Source organism: Podarcis tiliguerta (assembly GCF_965153285.1).
Source record: "Podarcis tiliguerta genome assembly, chromosome: 1".
In the NCBI taxonomy this organism is placed as follows: Eukaryota; Metazoa; Chordata; class Lepidosauria; order Squamata; family Lacertidae; genus Podarcis; species Podarcis tiliguerta.
In genome coordinates, this window is record NC_139534.1 from 77,197,353 (window position 1) to 77,222,775 (window position 25,423).

General features: G+C 40.5%; 1 protein-coding gene across 3 annotated transcripts; it reads right to left on the minus strand.

Moving 5' to 3' along the window:
• Positions 1-1,423: 1,423 nt before the first annotated feature.
• On the minus strand, positions 1,424-25,406 carry ZDHHC13 (zDHHC palmitoyltransferase 13). 3 transcript variants are annotated; one of them, XM_083433627.1, is made up of 17 exons: positions 24,858-25,406; positions 22,176-22,318; positions 21,300-21,422; positions 19,653-19,730; positions 17,593-17,737; positions 16,514-16,578; positions 15,504-15,666; positions 12,670-12,795; positions 11,250-11,383; positions 10,266-10,366; positions 8,698-8,822; positions 8,004-8,066; positions 6,729-6,822; positions 6,113-6,196; positions 5,398-5,555; positions 3,138-3,235; positions 1,424-2,061 (listed from the first exon to the last, which is right to left on the minus strand). In XM_083433627.1, exons 1-17 carry the CDS (start codon positions 24,888-24,890, stop codon positions 1,923-1,925), a joined length of 1,872 nt encoding a protein of 623 aa, XP_083289753.1. In that variant the 5' UTR covers positions 24,891-25,406; the 3' UTR covers positions 1,424-1,922. The 3 variants fall into 3 exon arrangements, with proteins under 3 accessions (XP_083289753.1, XP_083289754.1, XP_083289755.1); XM_083433628.1 differs by having other exon boundaries at positions 8,698-8,813; positions 10,257-10,366; positions 24,858-25,404; XM_083433629.1 differs by lacking the exon at positions 24,858-25,406 and adding an exon at positions 24,434-24,567 and having other exon boundaries at positions 8,698-8,820; positions 10,264-10,366.
• Between the last annotated feature and the right edge of the window lie 17 nt (positions 25,407-25,423).

The following is a 25,423-nucleotide window of genomic DNA, read 5'->3' on the forward strand; positions in this document are numbered from 1 at the left end:
AAGCACTGTTCCAGTTACTACCAAGTTCATTTATGAGGATTATCTCATATATATTTTTTCCAATTTGAACCTCTCAAAACCATGCCATTTCTCCTTGGGAAAAACTTGGGATGGTATTATCTCATCTCCAAACAGATAATACAAGGACAGCACTGAACGTAGAACCACTTGCATGTTGGCAGCCTGATTTGAAATAAAAATATGCCTTACAAGTGCAGGTGCTGAAAAAAAGTATGTTATATTTACCTCTTGGATTACAACTGATCATTTCTCAAATTCTTCTGAGTGTCTAACAGAGCCTGTAATGTAATTCCACAATCCTGACTCTGAACTCTACAACCCTTCTAAAAATGGACAGCACTTGTAATTTTAGCAACAGAAGCCCAGTTTGATGCCACCGTCTTTCATCAAGAAAAAAACTTGGCAGGAATAAGAGTGGAAACAGTATTAAAATCAAATCATGGTCTGATTCCTTAAGTTGTAATACACCACAGGCTGCTTTTAATGCCATGGTGTCTTCTAAAATGATACATTGTGTACTAGTGAAATAAGTCCATTACTTTACTATGTAGAACTCAGCTACAAGCAAGTCTATCACCGTAATTTCATTATTTCTACTATTACATTTATATTCTGCCTCTCCTCCAAGCTCAAGGAAGTGTAGCTGGTTCTTCCTACCCTATTTCAACTTCAACAACCACTGGAGGTATATTAGATTGGTTTTTACTGTATTCTGTTTTGAAAACTTTCAATAAAAAAATCAGTTGTTTTTTTAAATAACAACAACAACCCTGGAGGTAGATAAGACATAGAAAGTGAAGGGCCAAAAGTCACTCATTGTGACTGAGTTTCAGAGGTAAATCCAGGTCACATCAGTTCTGACATTTTAACTGCTATTCTATACAATATCTTATTTTTCACCCAGCCCTCAAATGTTGTGCTTGTATGGGAACTAAGCCTCATATCCAAAGCAAGAATTATACTTCAAGACCAACAAGCTTGTACTAATTCTATAATCTTAAACAATATATGTTCACTGATTATTAATTTTAACCTCCCATTCTTCAGTGTGACTTTTTTTTACTACAGTATGAAACTCAGGGTACACAGGACCCTTGCTGTGTGTCAAATCCACCGAGACGTATGATTTGTAGTATTTAAGAGCTGCACACTCCTCTTAACCTTTAAGAAAGGTGAACCACAAACCTGTAGTCTGAAACAAGCCCTTCAAATGCCATGAGAATTTTGCAAACTTGTATTGAAGCTGCTGCTACCTGCTTCTAAATGCATTAGCACAACTGAGAGAAGTATTTCAGCCATTATTCATCATTATTCAGTGTATCAGGGCCTCAGCCACGGTTATTATTTCATATATAAATGTTTTCCCTTGATTAGTTGAAAAGCCAGTAATTACACTTGTAAATACAAAAATTTTCTAATTTAATAAATGTGAGCATGAATATATTAAATCTAAACAGCCCTTATATACAGATTTACAGATCAAAGAGACAGTTCAAGTTACAAATCAGTTTTCATATACTAAAATATTTTGAAATTCAAAGCATCTCTCCCCACCCTTAATTATCAAGTGCAAATTTTAATGGACACGTAAGAACAACAATGGCTAGGATTTCCAGGCTGCTTTATAAAAAAGGCCTTTCATTAGCAATTTGTAAAGTGACATTTCACAGTTGTACTTACTTCCAACCTATTGGAAGATTTAATATATGAACTACAGTTGTCCCACTGCATTATCCACTTTGCTGCAGTTTTTTCACATAAAACAACCTTTCCCAAAATAACAGTGATACAAATATAGCAAAGGAAATTCCGAAATAAGTTGCAAACTGTAAAATATATACCAAATATCCATATTTATTTCAGCTTCCACCTGATTCCCAAGGACCAGATGTAAGTTATCTTCACACAGCGTGAACATTTCTATCCTTCAGTGAATGAAACGTTAGTGTGTACTGCTTAGTCCAGTCAATGATGTTGGGCTTGAACATTCCAAAGCATCTACACTGGAAGAAGTCTGCTAGGTTCTGAAGGCAGCCATAGCTAGGAAGGGGAAGAAAACAACATGATGAGAGTGGAAATATTTTCCCTTGTTTTGCTAATAAACAAAGTGCTTGAAACATTTATATGACCCCAGGGAAATGTTCTGGGAGGAGAAGGGGACTGCTGAGCAGCACTCCTGTGAAAGGGCTGTTTGTGAGAACTAGTTTCTCAACATGCGGCTATAGTCATATATGCCCCATACAGAGATACTGGTTTGTATATATGGCACTTCCACACAGGCCTTTACATACTTCCAAGGTACTCAAAATGGACATAAGTAATGTATTTATACGCTAAAAGAAACCAATCAGATTTAGCTATATGTAACAAACTTTTACAACGCAGAAACAACATTAAAACTAAACAGCATCCCCCATATGTAAAAGGTTTCTGATAAGTTTTGGGACATCTTGGTAGGTTCTAATAAAGGCATTGGGCTCTTGTGGGTATCCATGAAAACAGATATTAGAAGAGCTATCAACTGTATCCAGGAAAGAAATGAAAGGCTTGTGGTCTATTTCAGTCTGCAAGTCCTTGCTATGGATGAAGGGATCCAGCTCAAGACTGAGATGTGTCTTCTTCTTTGGTGATCACTCATAGCCGAGTAATATTGTCTTCCATGAACACGTCTTAACAGTAAGTCCATAAGTGACTGTGAAGGCCAATTCTGGATCCACACTTCCTTCCACAGTAGGCACATAGGTTTCCATGCAGGAGTTGATCATGGTGAGGGTTTACCAAACGTGCCTTCCTCTTAGCACGTTTCTCCCTTTGGTCCTGAGTTTGAGTGTCTTCAAAGTCCATGACACCTTTGGTAAAGGCTGTACATCCTTTAACATCCCAGTTTGAGGGGTGATGGTGGAGGGAATGAATAACAGCTTTGTTTCTCAAGGTCACTGCAGATGCTTCAAAGCAACATGGTTCTTATGCACCAAGGTTAGGTGGAGGTCCCCTCTATATCATGCGAGTGATGCAGACATGAAACAGAAACTCTCCCAGCAACTCTTCCCTAATCTTGTGGTCTCTAGAAGTTGAAGGCATATTGGCTTGGGATGATGGGGCCAAAAGTTACTTACTTATATGGAGTTTTCCTGAGTGAAACGGGATGCTTTGAACGCTTACTCTGCTTCCAGAGGGCACTCCTCTCATGTGAGGTCAATCCAAGAAAGGTAATCTTGAAAGAAACAAACAAAAAACAAACAAACAAACAAACAAACAAAAAAAGGAAATTACCTATTACATGCAATTCAGGAAGAATACGGAAAGAAATGAAGTACCTTATTTTTCGCTCCATAAGACACACTTTTCCCCTCCTAAAAAGTAAGGGGAAATGTGTGTGCATCCTATGGAGTGAGTGCAGGCTGCACAGCTATCCCAGAAGCCAGAACAGCAAGAGGGATCGCTGCTTTCACTGCGCAGCGGTCCCTCTTGCTGTTCTGGCTTCTGGGATTCAGAATATTTTTTTTCTTGTTTTCCTCCTCTAAAAACTAGGTGCGTCTTATGGTCTGGTACGTCATATATAGCGAAAAATACGGTATTTTAATGAAGCCATAAAAAACAGGGCCCCTTTCAGTTAAAAGCATATTGACAGTGGAAAAACTGTGAGAGCGGTACCACTAACAATTAATGCTGGGTTCACCATCCTAAACTATTGACAGAGGTCTCAATATCAAGCTGTTAGAACTGTGTGCTTGAATCACTTTCTGTGTAATGCTATTAATTATTCAGCAACTTCTTATTGGGCACAAGATACCAAGTCAAGAACACTATCAATCTTAACTAAATTCTGTAAGCAGGCATTCTTACTTAAGATCATGTATTTTTCCCCCTGTGCAGTTTTAATAGCTCAACTAGAAACACATCTCCAATCATTGCCCCATATGCACAGTTCAAAAGAGTCAAAATCAGGAGAAGAGAAGGGTAGATCTCAGACTGATGCCAGAAATAACTGCCAGTGGGAGGGAGGCTACAGAATCCCCTCCTCTTTAGGTTGAATGTGCTCATGATGTTCAGCACATTCCGCTTGATCACAGCTTAAAGAAAATGAGCTAAGATGACCAGTTTATGTATTTGTTGCTAATACACTTTTCCATGCTCGTTCCTTGGCTGAAAATGAGCGCACAAGTGGCTACTTATGCAGCCAAGCTGGCATCCTTGATTTGTAATGGCACAAAAATAAAGAAGAGGAAAAGGTGACTTAATGCTCCCAGGCAGCTATTTTCAAAGGTCATAAAGGGTTTAGCATGGAACAATGATGCACAGCTGAGCTGCCCGACAGTCTTCAGTTCAGCACTAGCCACTCCACTGGGCAGGATCAATTATTCATACCATATTTTTAGAAACTGGCAACGGGACTATTTTTCTCTCAAGTCCTTCCATCTGAACATAACATTCTCAACAAGCATTTGCTGCGCATGAACCTTAAACTAACAGCCAAACTTTAAAGGTCTAGTTTACTTGCTGCAGTTTGCGATCCTGCAGCTAGAGCAAGATCCCAAATCTGGAAGTAGGGCAATTAAGAGCAAACCGGGCATGCTACACACCAGGACAGGGGATGACTGAAAATGAGAGCACCTCTGTTGTACAATCACATTAAGTGGAGGACTTGTGCAATATTGGCTGCTGGTGTGCTGGGATTAGAGTTGGAACCAGTCCCATCTCTGGCACTGGGACACCAGTTTGTCTCTTGTGCCAGTGCTGAAGCTACTATCCAATCCTCTGAGCTGCTGCATTTCCATAATAACTTAGTTTACTAGATCATCATTCTATCTATATCCAAACTTCAGAGGTGAGTGTGGATCTTTATGTAGCCAAAACACACAAGAAGGGTATTAGCAGGCCTGGAGGAACTCCAAGGCCTGGAAAAGTACAAAAAGTCTTTTTTGGGGGAGAAATGGACAGGGAACAGAGCCCTCCAAAACAGCCCAATGAGAATTTCAGTAGCCATGGAATTGTTTTGGGAGGGAAACCAGAATGAATATCATGAAGGAAGGTGTGGATGACTAACAGAACAGAAGCACTCTGCACTAACATTTTGTTGCAGATGTACTGATTCACAGATACACTCTTGATTGGCACCTACTGGTTTGAGATGTGGTTAGATATTAGTGTATTTTTGGTCTTTGTGGAAGCCGCCCAGAGTGGCTGGGGAAACCCAGCCAGATGGGCGGGGTACAAATAATAAATTATTATTATATATTATTATAATTAGATCTACACACAAAACTGAGGTTCAGTATTGAGATATTAATTATAGGGATGCAAGAGTAGGTTGCTGAAGAAGTATTACAACTGAAAAACCTTTAGGACTAAATCTTAGATAAAATCAAACAGTACCTGATAGAGCTGAAGGATTAGCAACAACATAGCCCATGACGTGTGAAAAGATATTAGTGTGAAAATGTACAACACCCATGGAGAACAAGACACAATCTGCGTGAAGGAAGTCCATGCTCCATCTTCCCAGTATGTTGTTGTGCAGTGTTCTGACCAATCTAGGACAAGGAATTTTTATTTTCAGTTTTTAAAAAAGGTTGCTTGAGAACAGATGATGGTGAGCTACCCACAAGATCCAATCTGTACATTTACTACAAAAGTATTGTTCACATATTTAACAACCCACAGGAATAGCTGAATGTAAGGATAAATAGGGAGTGCCGTTCTCTCAGTGCGGCCAGGGTCAAAGATCTATTTGTAGCAGAACTCTTTGAATTGAAAATTAAAGCTTTAGGGAGAGATATTGCTCAACGTGAACAAGCTTCCCTAACAAAAGGTAACCTCCATTTGTTCCATTGCCATTTACATAATATTTTGTGTGTGTATGTCAGAAGCTATGCATTTTGCAAGTAGAATTGTTCACATGGTAATTTCTCCTGATCTCAACTTTACATATTCCAGATTAGGACTCCAGAGTTTTTTTTTAAAAAAAACATTTTTAGCTGGAACATGAGACAGTGGAATTTTTTAAAGTGCTACTCAATACAGGGCTAGGTATCAATATGTAGCAGTTTGTGGCAAACTAATTAGTGAAATAAGTGTAGGGAATACATACGCAGAATTGTTCCGTACAGTGCCCAGATATTCACCATTGTCAGGAAAGCGAGAAACAGGACAAAATAAGAATGGTTGCCAACACCTAGATCAGAAAAGTTAGTAAGGATTTGTTTATACCACAGCCACAAGGCAATTCTTCCACACCGTATCCCCAGTCATCAAAAAAATGCACCCAAGTAATTCATGGAAACAAAACTAGTTCAGGGAAATTAATAACTAAAGTTCTACATGTTTTCTGCTGTAAGAATTCAGGAGTTGGCCATTTGAGATCCCACCCAAATCATGGTAGTGTTAACAGAACAGAAATGTGCATGTTTACTCTGAAAAGCTCAGTAAGGCTGACTTTTACATGTATAGGATTTCAGCCCAAAACTACATAAAATGTATCTTAAGTACTTCAAGCCAAGCTTCTCAACAATACCCAAACTGTGCAAGGTGCATATGAAACTACTCTTACATTCTAACTGGTTGCGGTTCCCTGTGCAGCTTGTCAACATCCCGTCACATAGCACTCAACTACTAAAGTTTCTCTACATGATGTATTAAGGGCTCTGCTTTGAAGTCTCATTCCTGGCACTAACAACGGACTTCTAGCTCTGCTAAAATAAGCTCACCTATGCATCGTCCAATCCAAATGCAATGCTGGTCATATCTAGCTACGCATGAGTTGCAAGTGTGGCAGTGCATGGATCTCAACGGTTTTTTCACCTTGGGAAGAATGCAGGGGAAAGTAATTAACTCATGATTTAGACAATATATTCACAGGTGTCCTGCTTAGCTTTAAATCTTCATCCTTGTTTACTTACAAAACCACACAAAACCCAACAATATGAGCCACCACTTTGGGTGGCCAAGATCATGGCTTGGTTGGATTCAGAGAAGGCTGTGTGCACATGCAAAGTGCTTCTACGTATGAATGGGAGGCGGGAAGGAAGGAAGTTCCCATTCATGTAACATAAAGGATACCATTCTGAAGATGCCCATTACCTTTGGGGAAAGGGTTTTAAATCTGAATGCAGGCCAAGGCCAACAAGCAGGCTGCAAGAGCTGTTTGTTGCCACTGATGGACCACTTTTGTTGGCACTCCTATCAGGTCTTATAACCCCTAATTCACGAGCTGTTAAGACAGCAGAGCAGCTTGCAGGATTGGGCTGCAAAAAATATCACTTATTATATAGAGTGGTACCTCGGGTTACAGACGCTTAAGGTTACCGACGCTTCAGGTTACAGACTCCGCTAACCCAGAAACAGTACCTTGGGTTAAGAACTTTGCTTCAGGATGCGAACAGAAATTGTGCTCCGGAGGCGTGGCGGTGGCAGGAGGCCCCATTAGCTAAAGTGGTGCTTCAGGTTAAGAACAGTTTCAGGTTAAGAACAGAGCTCTGGAATGAATTAAGTACTTAACCCGAGGTACCACTGTATATTGAATGGGGTATGCATGCACATTTCACACATCCTCTGGGATGTGGTCAACCTGAAATCAGACTCCACAAAAACAAAACTGCTGATCTGCAAGTGCTGTTGCTTGCAAACTTCTGGTGGGCACCTTTGATTTGATCCAACTGGGCTCTTATAACACTTAGGACTCCTGCCATAGGACTGGGCTCCTTGGTTTTAGTCTCAAGAGAAAGCAGGAAGGAATTGTGCAAGAAGGCCTCCACTAACACTTGGCCCTTGTGCTTAGATGCTTGCTGACCAGCTGAAGATTAGAAGGAGGAGCACCCATGCTTCTGGTGTCATTCTAGAATAGCCATAAAGGCACACCTGTGCAGACACACTTTTCTCATCCCAGTACATAAAAAGCTCTGTGTGTAATTTCTTATATACCAAATTAAATATATATCTGTGGAATTAAAAAAAAATCAATACTAGAACAAAGCATGACTTACAAGACATGATGTGCAAAAGGTTCTGAAATCCAAGGAGCCAGATTCTCCAAGATTAATAATATTCTGAAAGAAAGATATTTTGCAATCATTTTATCTATCATTTTCGTGAATCCTCATAATGGCATGATCATTGATAGATCCTACATTCACCTTTATATACTTCTGTAACCCCATTTTGGGTGCTGGGAGTGGGATTTTCATCCCTTTCAAGGCAGCCATGACATCCCAATCTAAAGCAGTTTATCTCTGCCTGATTAGTATAGGAAGCTTCTCCACACCCCTTCCTGGATCATTTCAGCTTTAACTGACCAGAGCCTTAAAAGTTTACAGTATCTTAGTGCTGTGTGTGTGTAAACAAAAGAGTGGAAGGATGTTGTTGGCAAAGAAGTATGATGCTGAAGCAGTGTTTCTGAAACTGGGAGGTATCCCCTACATTATTATGGCCCAGGAGACTCCTTTTACTTGTCCTCATATATCTGATACAAGTTCCTATTTTCTTGAAGTGCTGACAGGCTTCCTTGCTATACTCTCACAATTCCCCCCAAGTTGCTATTACTGGTGGTGAATATTTACATTATGAGGAAAGTGCTAAGTAAAGTATCTCCAAAATGCATTGTTCTCAGGTGACAAATGTATAAAAAATACAATGTATTATAGGAAATCATGGCATACATTTGATGTAAGCAAAAAATACCTTTTTATTCTCTTCTTCTGTAGTCTTAATGAATCCAGGATCAGTTCTGATAGTTTTGTATAAATAATAGAAAAGACCCACTATACCAAGAAAGAAGGGAAGCCGAGAAATCGTGCCTGAAAAATGTAAGCTCCAGTTAAGGAATACGTCTAAGAAGGTGCTGGATTAGATGAACCTTTGTTATGACCCAGGAAGGCTCTTTTTATGCTTCCAAAATTCATGTATTGCTGCATATTAAGCATCCCTCTCCAAGGAATCGCTAGACTGGTAAAGAAAAAGCCATTTATATGCGTTGTATAAGCAATATAACATTGTGCCACCAGATGGCGATGTGGAGTCCCAATTTCCTCTACCTGTTTTCCATTTAAATTTACAACGCTTTAAACTGAAATGCTTCTTTAATGTGTCTAGATGCAGCCCAAGCTACGCTTCAAAGTTGAATGGATGCTTTAATGCCTGCAAAGCATGCTACAATAACAACGTTTACAACATTTTTGTAAATAAAGCCACAACATCATAACACTGAAGCAGCAGTAGCGCCACTGCTATAAAGTATCTTTATTGGAAGCCAAGCAAATATATGCATGCATTTTAGCTGGAACATGCCCAAGCAGTTCACAGGAATTAATCCAGATAATTGTATTAATGAGATCTCATTAGAAACCATGCAAAAAGAAAATACCACTTGAGAGATGAAGTAATTAACATTGAAATGCTATCTAGTACTAGAACAGATTAAAGATGGCTTAAAACAGTAATTATTGTTGCTGCCGAATCTCTGTTATCCCTTTTCATAAAAAAAATAAACCCCTATGTGCAGAAGCTAAGCAAAACAGAGGGCTGAAAATACAATATATGAATATCAGAATCATGTCACTCGCACAATGCAGCTGTGTGAATTAGCAATTCTATGCAAAATACAGCAGCTGCGAGCAAGAACATACTGTTGTACTAGAACAAACTTAAAGGCAATGTGGAGACAGAGATGTTTGTTATGCTGCTACCTAGCTGTTGTCAACCAAAACATGGCTAATCTTTTGTACCATTAGCACAGTAATATCAACACATCAGGCCGCTTGCACCATTCTCTCACTGAGTGTTGGTAATGCTTTGTTGGTATTCACTCAAACCCAGTAGGAATAAATTACTTGTATTTTATCTACCCTACATATAGGAGGAAAGGATGCTGCTGAGGAGGTGATCCAGACTGTATTCCAGTTAAAGACAAGGGAAAACTACTAGATTCATTGTCAGTATCTGCTTTCCTTTCCTTTGATGGAATAGCAAGACATCAGTGTTGTCAGAGGCCAACAGCCCTGACAGATGGGCGGTGGTACGTGTTGCAGGAACATGACTCGTCCTTGATAAGAAAAAGCCCACCTATTGCCCCAAGCTGTCAGTACATTGAAAACTGTATTTTATGTTTCCACCTCAGCAAATGTCTTAAAGCAGCTTCCTATAAAATGTTAAAAATCAGAATTTCTTAAAATTTCTAGATAATGAAAGCATTTTAATATCTGAAAGAACAAGACCAGTGTTTCTTCTATGCAATAAAACACAAAGGATATCAGGCAGGAACAAGATGAAACAGGTCCAAGATATCCAGAAGACAGAACCAAGCAAGAATGCTAATGGGAAATATTGTAGTTTGTTGACACCTACAAACTGCCTGAAAAGGAAATTTGAAAAATATTTCCATGAAGTATACATTTAAACATTCATAATAACATCTGACATTCAAACATTAAAAGTAATATTTAAAAAACTTCAGTGAATTTATTTTTCAGGTTACTCAAACGACAGTTCTGAGTTTATATGTAACACAAAACTGCAGTTTGTTTTAAAATGAATTAGAAGCTTTCATTATTTCCCTCTTCCGTGAAGGCAGGGGAGGAGGAGTCATGCAGGCTTATCTACAAGATGGAAAACCACGGTTTCCTGTGATGTCTCAACTGAGCCTTCCTAAATCCCCCACCCAAAAACAAAGAAAGAAAGAGAGAGAGAGAGAGACAGACTTAAAATACACTGTTTACACTGATGTAGATTTGAATAATGTTCCAAGGCTGTTTCACATAGTACTGTTTTTTCTATACAACAGAAACTTTCAAAATATATGTAATCACTTGTAAGCAGTGCTACAGACATGACATGTCTTGTGCATCCACCTGGTGCACACATTGTGGGAAGTTGCAGTCAATTACTGCTGCATGCAGCCAATCAATGACACATTTTTCACTATGAAAGTAATTTCTGTGCAAGAAAGCCATAGTTTGTCCAGCAGAACTTTTTCCCTTTGGATTCTATTCAGTGCCATCTCTCCATCCAATACTCCAAGTGCCACAATTAATATTATTGAAAGACTACCATCTTATTTATGAAAGAGGGCAATGCTTGCTGTGGCTCATAGTTTAGGAGGTGATCATCTTAACCAGGCCATATATAATCATGTGTTTTCCCTATAACTTAAAACGAGTTCCTTGTTGATCTTCCAGGAACACAAAGCATAACTCTTTGCAATGTAGAAATACCCACAAGGAAGCTAGGGCACCTACCTTGCAATCAGGGACATGATAACAAATATGAAGACTAGCAAGCTTCCTTTCAACAGCCATGAATCTGAATTTAAGTCCGCTACATATCCTATAGCCCATATCAACGCCAACGATGACACTAGCAAGAGTAAGAACTACAATAAAATAAAATAGTATCAGTTTCATAATAACATGGTATGGAGGGAACAACATGTGAAAGTTGGAAAACAGATCAGAAGAAGCTGATGCTGAAGAATGGGAAGGGGAGAGAACAATCATATCTCACAACTCAGAAATGCTTGAAGTTGCCTTGCTTATCAGCTAGAAAGTAGAGCCTATCTGGCATCTCTCAGGTACAGCCAGTGCTTCCCAGGGGGTACTCAGTACCATCACCTCTTTTTGTTGTTGCAAGTGTGGCACTTGCTGTAACAACTTCTTGGTGAATACCGGCACCTATTTTTCTAGGGGGGAAAGCGCTGTGTACATCCCTTCACTTCACTTCTGCCTCTCTCGCTGGGGAGCAAGATCCCAGAAGTACAAGTTCCCTCTTCCCCAGCCAGATAACAATCATTTAAAGTTTTTTTTTTAATCGTGCAAAATATTGAAGGTCAAGAGATGCATTAAAAAAAAACCCAACAACTTTACGATTAGAGAACCATAGCCAAGTATTTGGCGGGTGTGTTTAAATAAGTACAGTGGTACCTCGGGTTAAGTACTTAATTCGTTCCGGAGGTCTGTACTTAACCTGAAACTGTTCTTAACCTGAAGCACCACTTTAGCTAATGGGGCCTCCTGCTGCTGTCGCGCCACCGGAGCATGAATTCTGTTCTTATCCTGAAGCAAAGTTGTTAACCTGAAGCACTATTTCTGGGTTAGCGGAGTCTGTAACCTGAAGCTTATGTAACCCGAGGTACCACTGTATGTGATTGTACGCCCACTACCTTGTTTGTCTCTTTGACCTTAATACTCACTTACAGTTGCAAGGTTCAGACCCTAAGAGGACTCTTGTGGCTGTCAAAGAATGGGAGACTTTGCCTTATTTGACTTTCCCCATGACAGAGCAACTGTGTTAGAGAAGGAATATTGGGAGCAATTCTCTCTTCCTTTAAATTTAAAGGAAGCACCCAATGGTCTGAACCAACAACCCTGCATTCCTTGAGTCTGCTAATTGTCCCCTTTCTTTCTACCAACAATACACAAGATCTTACTTTTCCTAAACCCATCACGAGGTTTCTCTCCCAGCTACACATTCTCCTTGCTTTCATAAACTTTTTGTCTCCACCATTCATTCTTTGAGGTTGACTCAACCAGCAAATTCTATCAAGTCCTGGTTCAATTCCAGCCTAAGGAGTAAGTGGGAATCTGCAAGCCTTCCTAACTCAAATAGATTTTCTTTGAAAGTGCACTGCTGCATGCCAAGATGTGTATCACTGTACAATACCTCATACTTTCCCAGAATCCTCAGAAACCTGGAATTTTTTCTGGCTCTCAGTTGTTCTTCTTCACAAAGCAGATGAACAAGTAAGCGATTTTTAGTTTGATGAGCAAGGTCAACCGGCCTCTCACCCTTCAAATAAAAAGTTTTAAAGTTCTTTAAAAAACAAGTAAGAGGAAGAAAAGATCAAAAAGGTTATGTAGCTACTTCAGTTTAGAATTCCAACTACCTGACAGTCCTAAGTGTTATATTTAGACTGGGGCTATTCTACAGAAGGGCTTGTCAACCTTTTTGCGCCCATGGTCCATTTGCAAACTGGAGAAACTGTTGTGGGCAGCGTGCGCACACACACACACACACACACACACACACTGCAAGCAAGCACATAGCACAACGTCTTCTATTGATCACAACAGAATGCTTATTTCAGGCCTAATGTCAGCAACCCTGCTGGTGTCAGGGAATGCCTCTGTGGCCACACGTGAGCTCGTGGGCACCATGTTGGCAACCTTAGTTCTAAAGAAGCTTGACAAAACAAACCCTTAAGTTTACCTTGTAAGAAGAGAAACTTACAGAAATGTTTAAAAGTTAAACGGTGTGAGGAGATTAACAGATATATTAGCTTTGTGCAAATGAATCCAATTATGAGAAATAAATGAACTATTGTAACATCAGCACTACAAATAGATGGGTTTTTTAATAGCAGCCCTCTCTATATGTCATGCAGTCCTAGCTCCAAACAAAGTTAAAATTACGTAGTGCTAAAATCCCGAGAGATATACCAGGATACTCAAACGGGAGAATGCTTTTAAGTATTCTGCAAAACAACAGGAGCACAGATTAAATGCCTTATCATGTACAGTGGTGCCCCGCAAGACGAATGCCTCACAAGACGGAAAGCTCGCAAGACGAAAGTGTTTTCCGTTTGCAGAGGCGCTTCGCAAGACGAATTTCCCTATGGGCTTGCTTCGCAAGACGAAAAATGACGAAAAATTTTGAATTTTTTTTTCGCTCCAGAAACCCCTTTTCCTGAAGCGCTAAGCCGCTAAAAGCATTTTAGCAGCAAAACCGCTAATCCCCCAAGCCTTAAAAAGCCGTTTTTAGCCCTTAAATTGTCAATAGCGCTAATAGCGCTACTCCGCCAATGGGCTTGCTTCGCAAGACGAAAAAACCGCAAGACGAAAAGACCCGCAGAACGGATTCTTTTCGTCTTGCGAGGCACCACTGTATTGTAATGCTACACTCAATTGCCTTGAGATCTACCATATTATACTTCGGTTTTTGTGTATGGTTGAATTACTGTCAAAATCTCGTATTTATTCAGCTACTCTATTTAAAACCACAATTCACATACAACTGTGCTGGCTAGGGCAATGGGAGTTGTAGTGCAAAAACATCTGGAGGGCCTCAGGTTGTCAAAGGCTCCCATAAAGAAAACAGGTGTTTTCAGAGACCAGGTGTCCTACCTGTTCTAATAATAAGCTATTTCTCTCCCCGCACTCCACAAAAGATGACCACTTATCCTCTTTACAAAAATTTCCTCAAATTGATTTCCCTCACAAATAATTATGAAGCTACACTACTTCATTTTTTCGAACAGAACAGCCGTACAGGTGAATGTGGTGTTTTCCTCTACAAGTATTTCTTAAAGCAATAATAGTAATATTAACAGCTGGTATCCAAAGGACCATATCCAACACAGCAGCTCCACTCACACAAGGAACTTCCCTGCATGCCACTGAACTGCCTCGGCCTCTCCTTTCCACTCGTTTCCCACATGCCCTCAAAATAAGCTCCTAAGGGTTGGGGAACACTCTGGAGCAGGAGGGGGGCATGGGAGAAGGAAAAGAAAAGAAGTCCCACTGTGCCCATGGAATCCTGCTGGTGTAGTGTTGAATGCAACCCAGAGAGATGTGCCAAAGGACTTGGGCATGATCCATGGAATTGACGTTTTCATGCCATATCACAGACTACCATGACATTTTCCATGCCATATCACAGACTGCCATGTCATATCACAACCTACTTTTGAAGGCACCAACAGATTCAAAAGTGGTTATCCACATGGCATGGAGAGTGTGGCCACTGTTCCAAGAAACACAAGCCCTAAGCCCTCTTGGTTGCACAGTCATGGAATACTTTGGATCTCACCCAACATTTCTTTTGCATTCCAAACACTACAAAGTACTTTACAACACACAATTGCAGTAATCTTTACAACCCTGTAATGTAAAGTTTTTATTATCCCAATACTGTAGATGGACACTGAAGCAGGGAGATAAAGCTATTTTGTGAGTTTAAGATGAACCAGGGACTTCCTGACTCACACTCCAAGCCACTATACTATAGCAAATAAACAGTTCAATATGATTCTTTTTTCTTTTATTTCTTGTGAGCTGCCCAGGTAACCAGTTGTTGGATGGCTTATATAAATAGTTAGCAACAACGTTGTTTTTAATATTTGACTGGAAGCCGCCCAGAGTGGCTGGGGAAACTCAGCCAGATGGGTGGGATATAAATAATAAATTTATTATTATTATTATTATTATTATTATTATTATTATTATTATTATTATTACAACAGTGCTAACCATGCTTATGTACAGGTGAGGCATCTAGATGCACAAATATAGAACTTCTGACCACCATGGGGAGTAATATTATCTGTGATTTCAAAAAACACAATGGAGCAGAACAGAACAGCAAAACTCTTGTGGCTAGCATTGCTCTTTGCTTTGAAACAGAAATAAAGATATTTTTGCTTTTGATGGAAAAAGAGTGTAGCCCTGAAGCTGTACTTTGAAAACTGTATTGTGATTTTAATAGCCAGGAGCTCATACCTTGATATTTTTGATGTCCAGACTCGACCCAGCTTCTAACAGCACGTCTACAGCACTAACATTTCCTGATTCAACAGCCCAGTGCAATGCAGTGTTTTTCTCTATGTTGTCTACAGCTTTGAGGGAAGGATTAAACTTTAACAGAAAACGAGTAGGTTCCGTCCTAGATGAAAATATATAAAAGTCAGCGAAGAGAAAACACACATCACCTTTAAAATGTATTTATTTTAATAATTTATTTTATTAATAGTAACACTGGTATGCTGTTACCTAGGAATAAATTCTAGAGGTGTACTCATGTTAACCTGTTACTGCAAACAGAAGAATGTGGTACATTTAAGATTTAAAAAGTCTTAATAAATTTGGCATAACCAATCTGTTAATCTTTAAAGTACCACAGGACTCTATTTTGAGTCACTTTGGAATAAGGACATCTCAACATCTGAAGTAAGATATTCAGCGCAGGACATAGAAGATTCATGACTGCAATCATTTTTCTGTGTTTTTGACAGAGGAAAAGCATTTCAAGAGCAGAGAAGGGGTATTGTTGAGCTGGACAGGATGCATAGTGAACAGACATACATGTTTGCCTATTTAAAGAAGAATTTGTACATGGTAGAAAAAGTTATAAGCAGCTTACGAGAAATAGCAAAATTACAGAAAGGAGAAGAGACAGAAATACTTAGGATTATGATATTATCTGTCAAAATGGTTTCGCCTGCAGTAGAGAAATAAGTGTTCAACATGGATGTATTGATTTCATGACAGTTACACTTATGGGAACTCATCATATTTTCCATTATAAAATAAACTCTGAACAATTGCTTTGGTAATGAATATGTCACTTGGTATTTCTTCATGAAATATTTGAGCTGTTTTGAAATAATACAGGTTAAATGCTGCAATCCTATGCATACTTATTCAGGAGAGGTCTCAGTGAAATCAGTGCAACTAACTTCAAAATAAACATTTTACGATTATACAGCACCTTAATTATAATCATTACTTACCCAATTACTTTGTGTGCTGACAGCATAAGAGGTGTTTGTCCATTATGATCAGTTGTATCTACACTCTAAAAATGAAAAGATATTACCATTTCAGGAAATGAAAGCCTAAGCTAGATGTACAAACAGAGCCATAAATTGACAGTCCTGCATCAAATTAAATTAAGCTACTTATTTCATTGAACATTTACAGCCGAATAACATTTTTGTATGGCCCACAGGCCCTGCCTTTCTTACTCTGGTATATATGATATGTATCCATTGTTCTCATGAACTGGGAGTTCTAGAACTGGTACCACTAAAAAGCAGCACAGCACACTCTGGGAACTTTATTTTCTATAAATATACACACCAAATCAGAGACATTAATAGGAAAAAGTGATATATCTGAATGGCTTACCTTCAACTGTCATTTTTTGTTAGACTATTAATATTACAGCATGAAGTATTAAATAATAAATTATATTAAATGAAAATAAGATGTGCTAGGCAGAAGCGGTTTGGTGCATCTAAAAAACTACTAATATTACTAGGAGGATTTTTCAGCCCTGCCCCAAGCTGGCAATCTTTAAAACAAATTCATCAGTGGTTCAAGATCCTACTTCAGCAGCTGCATTTTGCAATGTTATCAGTGATGAAAATGGGAAGAAACTGATATGTATGGGATCTGAGAAAAAACCATGCATTTTAATGCACTTTTTAAACCGACTAAGTATGATTGTATGAATTGGGCTGACAGATAAAGAAATCTTCAAATTGACATGTTGAGCACTGAAACAAAGGCTAAGAGGTTGAGATGCAGTACCAGACTCTTCTGGTTATGCAGTTAGAATAACAGCAGTTTGTGCAGTTGGATCTCTAAAAGAAACTGGAAAATTAAATAGACTCATCCAAAAGGCTGTTGCAAAAGGAAGTAAACATCTGTGGCAGGATGTAGGGATTTACTTTTATTTGTGCAGCTATGAAATGGGATTTCATAACAGTGCCACTATTAGGATCCAAGTCATCAGTAAGGTTTCATCTCATAATAGCACCCACACAAAGGAAGTGCCCGGTGTAATATTATCATACTAAGAACATACCTGACCCTTTGATATGAGGTAAGCTATGACGGGCATGTGCTGAAAAAGCACAGCTAAATGCAAGCTGCTATATCCTTCACCATCAATTAGAGTTGGGTCTGCTCCACATTTTAACAACAGTATGACCATAGACAAATGCCCTTGTCTGGAAAGAGACAGAAGTGTTTAGTTTTAGAACACTATCTGATATAGAAAATATAATGCATCATTTCTTATGGAAAAGAGAAAACACTGATACTGCCAACTGCCGGCTTTAAAACTGTAATTTGGAATTACAATTATTAGCACAAAAAATATTGATAGCAGCCACACTATTAGTCACTAGCAAATGGAAGAAGAGAGATATTCCTATTGCTAAGTGACTGTGTGAGGTACAGTAACTGATGAAGCACTGATCAGATTAGAATAAGAAACGAAGATGGAAAATTGGGCTGGATTCACCTAACCAGCCCCATCAGCAGGAGCCCTGCAAAAGGATTTCCACTTGTACAATGTGACTTTTTCACCCTGTCCTGTGCCCCCCGGAAACTGGCTTAGCGGCATCAGGAGAGCCCCCAGAACAACATGCCCCTGGGGTAGGAGAGCAGGAATGGTTTCATCTGGCAAGCACTGCAGTTCCCACATAGAATGGTTGGGCTATGTTGAATTCTACCCACAGACTTTATTTATTTATGGAATTTTTGAATGGACATATTAACAATAATTTGGTTTCAAATGAGAATGTCAATTCTGTGAGCTTGGCTATCTTCCTTTTTTTCTGGGTGTATATATATTGTGGGGTGTAGAAGTGTTTGACTAGTACACAGTAAACCAGGTGCAAATTCACATTTATTCATGTAGCTTACCTTGGGCCAGTCACCAGCTCACAGCCTAACCTAATAGGGCCCAATTGCACTGGCTGCCAATTAGTTTCCAGGCCCTATGCAAAGTGCTGTTTTTGACTTATAAAACCTTAAATGGCTCGGGACCACAATACCTCAAGGGCTGCCTCTCCCCATATGAACCAACCTGGAGATTCGGAGGGTGCCAACATGAGAACGGACCTTTTCTGAGGTGGCTCCTTGTTTGTGGAATACTCTTACCAGGAAGGCTTCCCTGGCGCCTTAATTACATATTTTTACATGACAAAAAGGGACGCAGGTGGCGCTGTGGGTAAAAGCCTCAGCGCCTAGGGCTTGCCAATCGAAAGGTCGGCGGTTCGAATCCCCGTGGCGGGGTGCGCTCCCGTCGTTCGGTCCCAGCGCCTGCCAACCTAGCAGTTCGAAAGCACTCCTGGGTGCAAGTAGATAAATAGGGACCGCTTACTAGCGGGAAGGTAAACAGCGTTTCCGTGTGCGGCTCTGGCTCACCAGAGCAGCGATGTCACGCTGGCCACGTGACCCGGAAGTGTCTCCGGACAGCGCTGGCCCCCGGCCTCTTGAGTGAGATGGACGCACAACCCTAGAGTCTGTCAAGACTGGCCCGTACGGGCAGGGGTACCTTTACCTAGATGACAAGTGAAAATGTTTCTCTTCAATCAGACCTTTGGTGATTAACCTTCTATGGCCTTTTAATTTTTTTTTCCAAGGGGGGGGGGCTATTGGTGTTTTTCTCCTAACAGATTTTGTGTTCTCATTGTGTATTTTTATGTTGTAAACCACCCTGTGATCTTCAGATGAAGACTGGCAAATTAATTAATTAATTAATTAATGCAATAAATAAATATTGTGCTTATTTGGAAAACGGTATTAAAATCCTGAAATTGAATGAACCATTAAACCTGGGCAACAACTTTGCCTTTTGTTTGTGTTTCTTATTTTTATGGTCAGCTGACTTTTTGCCAACAACTGAGGTGAAAGAAAAGAATAGAGAAACAAATGAGATGAGAGAGAAACAAATTAGTAGTTATATAAAATTAGTAGTTATGTATGGGTCAGGGGAGATAACAAGAGTGTGAAAACTACACCTTTCTAGCAACATAACTTTCACAAAAGCAAAACTATGTTTCCTTCTTGCATCACATGTAACATGCATACACTCAAGAAGTCTAAAGCATGATTCGCTCTTCATTAATTCCATACCTAACAGCCCAGTGAAGTGGAGTGGAATTTAAATCACCTCCTAGTTGATCCACCACTGCACCTTTGGAAATAAAGAACCTGTGGTAACAAACAAACAAAACGACAATGTATAACTAAAACTGAATGCTTGTTCTAAAGTGGATCGTTCACTGAACATTTGCCCACAGTAGATTTTAGAAACAAATTTATTCAAGAATTGGCAATACAGTCTTTTAAAAAACAGAAATTTAAAGACTGTCAAAATGATGACTTTTTCTTCAGTCACCCAAAATGCATTCTGAAAAATAACCATTCAGTGGTTATCATGGCAGTTTTAATAGCTAGAAGTATACCACTTCGGGTCTGAGAAGGAACAAGTTCTTGCAAATATTTTAATACACATCTGAGATACTAACATAAATGGCACTCTCTGCTGTTGTTGGGGAACAACAGCAGAGAGCGCTATTGCCCTTAAGACCTTCTTGTGGGCTTCCCATTGGCACCTGGCTGGACATTCTGGGAAACAGGAGGCTTGACTAGATTAAGCCACTGGTCTCCTTAAACTTGGAAGGAGTGACAAAATCCTTTCCTGGCCTTAATTGCAAGGTTGTTCTCCCAAATGAACCGTTTATACATTTATACGTTTGTACTTTGCTGGGTCATATAATAATGGAAAACTAGGCATAAACTAACTCTAATAACCAACCAACCAAAACAGATTAAGAACCAAACGCTCAAAATACATCAACAAAAGGACCCAAAGGCCTATTGTAATAAAAATGCCTATCTAAAGATGAGCCCATGCTGACCTTTCTTGGGAGGCTATTTCTGACTCTTACTGCCATTACAGGAAATCTCCCGACCCTTTTCCCTGTCTGCTGCATCTTTGAGGGTCATGGAACAGAGACTCTGATAGCAACTTAGTGTTAATGATTCTTGCCTTGTGCAGAATATCAACTTAAATATCTGACTCATGCAAATGGCTATTTGGATTCCACCCACAATTCAAAGTAAGGCATATAATAAAACTGCAGTTACTGAAAACTAACATTTTCGATATTATCTGTAACCATTATATCAATTATATTTGATCTTAAGACTCAGAAGCCTCACAAAGGTCACACTAACAAATGTGAATAGTAATAAAATGAAGTTTCACAGGCATAACTAATGTGCAATATGGACAGGTATTTCTAAAACTAAGCAACATGTTTTATTTATTTAAGGTGTTTGTAGGCCACTTAATCATTAGAATTTATTAGCATTCTAATAGATAGATAGATAATTTATTACGGTCAGACCAGCTTATAAAACACACTTGGGGGTACCGTCACAGAAGGAAAACAAACAATTAAAACAATGTACAACAATAAATTTAAAAGCAAAGTACAATAATAAACTACCGCAGGGAGCTGACCCAGAGTCACCCATAGAACTGAGTTTGGGGATTTTCTTAACGAACTAGTTTAAGTTGGGAGATCTGTACACAGAATCTGGCGACCATCTGGGTTGTCTTCTGATCTTTGCCTAACAGGAAAACTAGCATTCTAATATAATATTCAATTAGATAATTTAACACATTACAAAGAAAAAACCAAACAATTTTTTATCTGTTTCATTTACATACAGTCCAAAGTCCTTACACACGCAATCACTGACAACACTTACTTTACAAGATCAAGCCGATTATTGATTGCTGCCCAGTGAAGAAGAGTAACATTTTCTTTGTCTGGCTGTCTTACATCATACCCTGCTTCTACCAATTCCTGACACCGATCCAACAGGCCATATCTGAAATCAGAGTAAGATAAATTTGAAAGGCAAAGAGTTATAGCTTTACTCTAAGTCATCATTACGTCTAACTCTGACAGTAAGAGTGGACAATACAATATATTACATGCACCAACACAGAGTCTCTAGAATGCAACGTTTATTCCAAGAAAGCATAAGAAACACAATCTAGCAGGGGGGGGGGGGGAGACTTTCCTATGAGAAACAAGTCATTTTTGAGCAACAGGGTGAGAAATAGCTAGGCCAACACACACACACACTACATATTTAAATGCTAGTTACTAGTGTTGAACTGTTTCTTTAAATGAAAAGGTTCATCATTGTTTCACCCAATGTGTATACCTTTAAGGGGCCGGAGCAAGGGCCAGAGCAAGCTGACGAGATCCAGCTTTACAGCTGTGAAGCATAGCAGGTGCTGCTGAGTTGCATTGATTAAGCTGTGTTGGGAATTGGCCACAGTATATAAGGAGCAGCACCTAGCTCTGCCTTTTACCCTGGGGGATGGGTTGGTGGTTGGGTCTGGTTTGTTTGTAGATGTATTTAGTGTTTAAGGAGTTTTTCTTTTTCTTATTAAAACCTTGTTTAAGTTATTTTTGAGTCCCTTTCCTTTTTAATGCAAGCTCTCCCCAGCAAGCTCTCTGTGCTACTATACTGCGAAAAGCCAACAACTAGTACCTCGCTCACTTATACAACATATTGTAGCTGAAATTCAATGCATTACTTTATAACACGTGAATTATTCAAGAAACTTACTGAGTTGCTTTGACAATATCAAAATTACTGTAGTCCTCTGCAAAAGGAAGCACATCTTGTTCTTTTGGTAGATCTTTTTCTTCATACATGTTAGACCAGCTATGCCCATGATGGCCAAGGGGACCGTGGCTATGGTTTTTACACTGTTAATGAACAATTAACATATTTCATAAGAAATATTTTACCCGAAAACATTGTATTCTTAAGAGAGGCTGTTGCTTACTTGCAATTTACAATATGTATTCCTGTTATAAACCATCTGCTATATACAAAAACAAATGAACAGTAATGGGAGCATTTAATCCAAGCCTCTGAGTAATTTGCATTGACCATAGTTAAGGATAGACAGTCATTTTTCCTACCCCTGTTAGTGTGAACATGATGGGAATTAGGTCAAAACTAAATAAACAACAACGAGGGAGCACATAATCCCACATCCCAGTTCATGTTCAAACATATCAATTTATGCATCTACAGTGGTTCCTTGGGTTAAGTACTTAATTCGTTCCGGAGGTCTGTTCTTAACCTGAAACTGTTCTTAATCTGAAGCACCACTTTAGCTAATGGGACCTCCTGCTGCTGCCGCACCGCCGGAGCATGATTTCTGTACTCATCCTGAAGCAAAGTTCTTAACCCGAGGTACTATTTCTGGGTTAGCAGAGTCTGTAACCTGAAGCGTATGTAACCCAAGGTACCACTGTATACAAGAGTACACATGAACCTGTGTCTTATCCTATTATCCTGTGTCTCTTCCTATTACACAGAGCTAAGCAGAGCTTGTCTTATATGGAATGAAGGTGGCCACTAGTGAATCAGGCAGAACGCAGTGCAGGCTTAAAATGCGGGGGGGGGGGGGGGGAGCTTGAATGCAAATGACTGAGATTTGAACTAACACAAGAAGTGAGAGACAACTGGACTAAGGAACTGAAAAGGGACTAAGGAAATGAAATAGGAATTGGTTGGTTGGCATCCATTTTGTCTTGGATGAATGAAACACTATTAATGAGTGTCCCAAGGAAGGAAGACAACAGAGAAACAAGTTCAGTCACACGTGTACAGTCACAGCATAGAATGTGAATATTAATCATTACATATAAATATTAGTACTTTGATTGCAATATATTTAAGAATGTTATATGTATATGTATATGTATATGTAGACACACCCTTAAAGACTTCTTTTAAAAGTAATAGGAAAGTCACTGGAAGGCGTAGGCTCTAAAATAAAGGGTGATCTCATTGAAGACAGAGATGGATGGATGAGCCATTTAATGACAGGAAGTAATAGCAAGGATTACAATACAATTTCCCTCCAGAAACTTGCAGGTGACAAAGAGTCTCTGGCCAATCAGAATTCAGATCAGAAAAGCTGGAGATGTTTCCCAAGGAATGTACATTGATATCAGTGTAAGATGCTTGCTGGAGGGAACTTTCCCAAAATTAGTCTACGCATAAAGACATCCAAGCAATCTAGAGCATTGCCACACAGGTTCCTAGAACAACATGGATACACCAGGGAGAATAGAAGTATTTGCGAAAGCTTCCTCCCTGAAGTTGCAAAGGGTGTAGGATGTTGGGGTAACTGCTAATTGGTGCAGCTCCGCACATGCACCTTTTCCACTTATGAGCTTTTCTACTGAGTAGGGCTGGTGTGTCTCAACAGAGCACCTCTCCCCATATCAGCAAGAATCTTTGATCAGGATCATTTAACAACAGATCATCATCTTCCTTTATAGGGCATCTCACATTCATTTCTGGTTATATGCCCCATTCAAGTTCTCCCCATCATTCTCTGTTGTCTGAATCTTGCATCCATGTAAGCCCTGCTGCTAGTTTTGGATTGTCCACACACATATCAGTTATGCTGAACACTCTTTATTTGGGGATGGGGGGGGGGGGGAAATGTCTGTAAATGCAACACCTTTCGTGGAGGAGGGTGATTTCAGCTCTTGTTACCAAAAGGAGGCTTGAGTCAGGTCCGCCCATAAGTTGAGCGGAGGAGTGAGGAAACTGGGATGCTCTTCCCACCAGCCCAATACTGCCATACCAGCCAAGATCCTTTCAGCCCCACCCCCATAAAACACTTGAGAGGCTGCCCCTCCAAAGTTGATGGGCATTGCCATTCAAGTGGTGCCACATATTGTGATCGATCATGTGGGGCGGGGCTTACCTGCACCCCCCCCCGGCCTATATAAATATATATATATATATATATATATATATATATATATATATAAAACCTCTAATCTAGATGATACCTGCAGTTTCACACACTGTGAAAGGATAGCAACCGCGGGCTGTCCTATACCGGCTGCTGCCTCAGCCCCCAACCAACCTCGCCATGGGATCAGATGGAGGATCCTCCATGCCTTCCCACTGGGGTTTTGCTTCTGATCGTTGGGCGGTGGGAAGGAGCAGGATCCGCCCCCTCGGGAAACAACTCCCCACCCCCCGTGCTTTCCTTTCTTCTTCTTTGGAAGGGCACAAGGCGGCGGGGGGGGGGAGGAGGGCCAAGAGACGCCATCTCCTCCTCCTACTCGCTTTCTTCCGGCCTTACTGCTCTGCTTCTAGGCCTCTCCCTCCCCGGCCCTCGCTTAGCAACCCCTCCAGCCTCTCCCCCCCCCCCCCGCTAGCGGCCTCCATTTCTGTCCGCCCCCCCCCTTGCGCGACCCCGGTGCTCACCTCATGCCCTCCGCAGCCTCCGCCGCCCTCCATGCCAGGCCGCCGAGACCAGGCCCAGCCCCGCTCGCCTGACCAGAGCTGCTTCTTGGCGCCGCTTCCTGGTTACCGACGCGCACCTTCCCCGCCGCTCTGGCCCAGGAGGAGGAGCTGCTGCTGCTGCTGCTGGAGACGGAAGAGCGGCGGGCTTCCCTGGGCTGCCCCGGCCCCTGGCGGCGGGGAGGCAGCCTGCAAGGCTCCCGAGGGGGAAAAGCGCCTCTGCCTCCGCTCCCCAGTTGTATCGCACGCGAGTTAAAGCTACCTGAGAGGAGGCCCCATGCTACACGGGTCTTCCTGGGCATACGGTTGTGTTGTGTGGGTAAGGGGGCCAGGGGTGGGTGGGTCGGTGTGTGCACATATAGACACGGAGGACAGAGCTCATGCAGCGACAAGTCCTCTTATTCCTGTTCTCATTTGCTCCTGGCTAACGCAGCTCAACGGCTGCAACGCTGCACGCCGTCTTTGGGAGGAGAAGGCCCCCTGGAGCAGCCTGAAAATAACAATATATTACTTATACCCCGCCCATCCGG

Excerpts from the sequence above, each read along its gene's own strand:
- ZDHHC13 (XM_083433627.1), bottom strand. The coding sequence starts at position 24,890 with ATGGAGGGCGGCGGAGGCTGCGGAGGGCATGAG. Across the intron at positions 11,384-12,669 it reads GGATTCTGGGAAAGTATGAG|TTCTTACTCTTGCTAGTGTC; the intron begins GTATTGTACAGT and ends ATTTTATTGTAG. Across the intron at positions 8,067-8,697 it reads CAGAAGAAGAGAATAAAAAG|AATATTATTAATCTTGGAGA; the intron begins GTATTTTTTGCT and ends TCTTTCTTTCAG.